The sequence below is a fragment of the Microtus ochrogaster genome, linkage group LG8 (genome assembly GCF_000317375.1).
Source record: "Microtus ochrogaster isolate Prairie Vole_2 linkage group LG8, MicOch1.0, whole genome shotgun sequence".
In the NCBI taxonomy this organism is placed as follows: Eukaryota; Metazoa; Chordata; class Mammalia; order Rodentia; family Cricetidae; genus Microtus; species Microtus ochrogaster.
The window spans coordinates 14,471,184-14,475,740 of NC_022033.1; the positions used below are offsets into that span (position 1 = coordinate 14,471,184).

General features: G+C 49.7%; 1 protein-coding gene across 1 annotated transcript in view; it reads right to left on the reverse strand.

Moving 5' to 3' along the window:
• Window positions 1-1,877: 1,877 nt before the first annotated feature.
• The window catches only part of Pabpc1l (poly(A) binding protein cytoplasmic 1 like), a 19,468-nt gene continuing 16,788 nt past the window's right edge, over window positions 1,878-4,557 (reverse strand). The window contains exons 12-14 of the mRNA XM_005363146.1: window positions 3,935-4,028; window positions 2,280-2,410; window positions 1,878-1,946 (exon numbers count right to left, since the gene is read on the reverse strand). Coding sequence (XP_005363203.1) covers window positions 1,878-1,946; window positions 2,280-2,410; window positions 3,935-4,028 — 294 coding nt within the window. The remainder of the gene's footprint in view (window positions 1,947-2,279; window positions 2,411-3,934; window positions 4,029-4,557) is intronic.

Sequence of the window (4,557 nt, forward strand, 5' to 3'; positions counted from 1 at the left end):
CACCTAGCAGTTACCACTCTTTAGAGACAACTGTACGTCCATGTTTATTGTGGCAGCATTCACAAAAGCCAAGATGTAATGAATCAGCATAAACAGCCATCAACAGGTGAATGCCTGAAATGTGTACATAGTGGGTGTGATAGCATGTGTGTGCACAGTCTATACCTGTGGACATCAGAGAGCCGCTTTGTGAAGTTGTTTCCTACCTTTCATGAGTTCCAGGTGTCAAACTCAGGTCACCAAATTTTCGTGGAGAGTGACATTACCTGGTTGCAGGTAGAAAGAATTGAAGAGGAGGGGAGATGGGTTGCATATGGAAGATGCTTTTAATCCCAGCACTCGGGAGGTAGAGGCAGGCGGATATCTGTGAGTTCGAGGCCAGCCTGGTCTACAAGAGCTAGTTCCAGGACAGGAACCAAAAGCTACTGAGAAACCCTGTCTTGGAAAATCCAAAAAAAAAAGGTTACTGGCTGCCTTTCCAGAGGATCCAGGTTCAATTCCCAGTACTCACGTGGTGGCAGCTCACAACTATCTGTAACTTTTTTTAAAAAATATTTATTTATTATGTATATAATATTCTGTCTGTTTGTATGCCTGCAGGCCAGAAGAGGGCGCCAGACCTCTTTACAGATGGTTGTGAGCCACCATGTGGTTGCTGGGAATTGAACTCAGGACCTTTGGAAGAGCAGGCAATGCTCACTGAGCCATCTCTCCAGCCCCTATCTGTAACTTTTTTTATTTTTATTGAGCTCTGCATTTTTCTTCGTTCTCCTCCCAGCCTCTCCCCTTCAATCCTCTCCCAAGGTTCCCATGTTCCAAATTTACTCAGGAGATTTTATCTTTTTCTACTTCCCATGTAGATTAGATCTATGTATGTCTCTATTAGGGTCCTCATTGTTGTCTAGGTTCTCTGGGATTGTGATTTGTAGGCTAGTTTTCTTTGCTTTTTGTTTTAAAACCACTTTATGAGTGAGTACGTGTGATAATTGTCTTTCTAAATCTAGTATGTTAATCTAGTATATTTCTATGGGATTCCTAGCTGCATTATACAGCATTTGGTCAGCTGAGACCTACACGCAATTGCTGACTTCTGCGCTATTTACCTGACCTGCAGAGATGCCACATACTTCAGATATGGCTGCCGGGAGCTTTAGTCCATTTGCTCAGTCCATTGCATGATGGTCCCCTCTTAACCATCTGCTGTTGATGGCCAGTTTGTAGTTTGGAGCTTTCATATACCCGAGCTCAGCTCCCTGTAGGGCTCTCAACCTAATATGCACAGTCTGTGTATTTCAGCACTTGTTTGGGGTTCTTTTTCTCTGCCTCACCCTCCCTCAGACACAAGAAAGCCTCCTGGGAGGCAAGGCAGATTTTGCAGCATTTTTTAATATACAAAAGAAAAAAATTAGCAGTGGACACTGTCCAGCCTTCATTCCACATCTAAAGCTCGAGAACAGAGAGACCAATGAGAAAATAAGTTAGCTTTCACAGGACCTTAGAACCATGAGCAGAAATGCTGTACTCGGAAGTCAAGGGAGTGCAGGTTCCAATCTCAGTGGGGAAAGGAAAAAAAATGTTCCCAAAGTATATAAGACACCCAGTCTTAAGAAGGTAGACTGACTCACAGTAGGCCAGGCCTTCGGACGAGTGAACGGAGCCAGCCAGTAAACCTTGAGGCCTGGGGGACACCTGGCATGAGAACACTCCACTACTGTGCACGTCTCCTGTGACTCGGTCAGCTTCACCCAACTCCTAAGCCACCAACACATCACAGCGAGTATTTGAATGTCAGCCTCCGTGGGGTGTTCTCCAGGGTCTCCTGACAGCGACTCAGCTGCTCTGCCGTGGGTCCTCCCACCCCCAGCCACCCACTGTGCTCAGTTCCTGTTGCTTTCTGCTGACTCCAGTTCCTGATGAGCCCACAGCACTGCCAGCGCCTCTTCTATCTATGGGACACAAGAAAGAAAGGGGCTTAGAGCAGTTGCCCAATAAGGCTCCAGAAGAGCCATGACTTCCCTTGGCCTCAGCATGGTAAAGGATTCATGGAGCCCTCGTACTCTGCCATGCCTAGGATCCCAGCCCCACTGCCACCTTCTCAGATAGAGGTACCACTGCTGGACATGACGCTATACAGTCAGAACACGGCTACTTGTATTGAAGCTTCCTAGAGAGCTACACAGAGCTCATCTGAAATTCAGCAGATTGGTGTCGACTGCCTGCCGTAAGCTATCGAGAACAGCCCTTCCTCTTTGCTGCGCTGCCACCCAGCCTCCACCTGCCTTGGCATGGAGGGACTCTGGGGACTCCAGCAAAAACAGAAGCTCCAGGTTGTCCATCTCCAGCAGCATGCCTGTGATCTTGCCAGTCAGTGGGGCGCAGGTATCGTGGATGAGGGAGTAGAGACGCTCCCCTGTGTGGAACAACCTGAGAGCTTACGCACACGCCTGCCTCAAAGCCCAGCAAAGCCCAGCACCCGGGAGTGGTGGCAGCCATGGAGTGAAGCAATGAGGGTGTCTGGGATCTCGTCCTAGAACCTGTCACCCCAAGCTGTGTCATTTAACCTTACTGGAAACTTCTCTTTCCACCTCTATGAAGTGGGCATCACAAACCCACCTCAGAGGAATATCTGAAGGGCTGAGGGGAATATTATATGTGAAGAGATCTACAGCAAAGTCAGTTAAGTTTCAAGACTCCATTTGGGAGAAGCGGTTCTCACTGAACACACTGGGATTCCAGACAGGATGTAATGCTCAACTTGAGACTTCGGGGTGTGGGAGGTAAACACACACCATCAGGTATTTCTAGCAGTACAACCTAGTTTCGGTGTCTGCCCATCTTGACAACAAATGGGGGGACACTCCAGAGTAGGGGTGCTTACGTGGGTGTAGAAAGGTCTTCCCATAAAGAGTGACACTGTTTACAGACATTAGGCGTATGTAATTTTCCTCTGTGTTGAGGGACATAAAGTGACAAAACCTAGTGGGTAACCTAAGGAAACAACGGGGCAGTGGCAATGAGGGCCTTCAGCCAAGGGGCTTGAGGTCTGGTGGTCACGGAGAGTGTGCCGACCAGGATACAGGTTGCTCATTCATTCCAACATTAGTAACGTCACATTCATGTGCATGTGCATGCCTGCGTGGTGTGTGCGTGCATGTGGTATGTGTGTGCAGGTCTGTGTGTCTGAGGCTGGAGGAAGACATCAGGTATCCTGTTCTATCCCTCTGCACCTTATTCTCTGGAGACAGTGCCCCTCACTGGCCCTGAAGCTGCCTGTTCTGCTAGGCGCGTTGGCCAAAAAGTTCCTGCCATCTTCCCGTCTTCATCCCACAACTCTGGAGTTACAGTAGGAGCACACAGCCATGACCAGCTTCTCTATGGGACCTAGAGATTCAAACTCGGGTCCTCAAGCCTACACAGGAAGCACTCTTACCTACTGAACCATCTCCCCAGTCCCCACGAGTGCCATCTTTCGTTGGAGCCTGTCAGAAACTCCAGGGCTAGAGAGGAACGGCACTTGGAGCTCTGAGTTCAGAGGGAACCACCCGTGTTTACCCACCACATGGTTATTTCCCACCTCCTGCAGTGGGCGCCAGGAGACAGGTGAAATCTGACCAGGGCACCCCCTGGAAGAGGTGTGAAGACATGAAATGACCACCCTGGACTGTTTCCCAGTAGAAACCCAAGGGCATTCTCCTACTCTGCTTCTTGGCCCTGTTCCACATGCAGGTATCTCCCGCCTAGAGCCCGCATCAGCTGGAGAAAGCTCTGGGAGCATCAGCCACTAGTTTTCTAAGGCAAGAGGGCACAGGCTTAGCAAGGCAGCTGAGCTGAAACTACCTCGCTCCCATGTCTGTCCTCACTCAAGCTGTTCCCAGCAGGCTAGGCAGCTCTCAGCCCTCCTACCTGCCCCAGGATGGGGGAGCCAGCCACTCACCAATCATCTGTTTCTGTTCATGCAGGGGTGCGGCAGCCAGCATGGACACAGTCAGAGGCTGATGGCCAGGGACATATACAGCCGACTCCTGGACCTGCACATGGTGCCAGGAACACATTCCTTAACCATATGGATGGGAAAGGCCTCATGCACTTACCCCATCAGGTGAACATAAACCTCCAGGAAAGGTTCTGGAAGAGGGAAGCAATGTCTGCACAATCAGGTGGGACAGAGAATCCCTAACAGGGGCGTGGACTAGAAGACAAAGTTATGCTCAGAGATGCTGTGACCCAATGAAGGCCCTTTAAAAACAGTCACACGACAGCCACACTTCACTAACCACTGAGCCCAATAAAGCACTCTTCTTGACAAGCTTTACGAACATCAGCAGTAAGCGTACATCTCAGTGGTGCATGTGTGTGTGCGTGTGTGTTGAGACAGACCTATATAGTTCAGGATGGCCTAGAACTCACTAGGTAACCTGGGCTGGCCTAGAACTCTTGCCTCCTCCTTCAGCCCTCTTATGTCTTGCTTTAAAAGTAAGTATTGCTAGCCGGGCGATGGTGGCGCACGCCTTTAATCCCAGCACTCGGGAGGCAGAGGCAGGCGGATCTCTGTGAGTT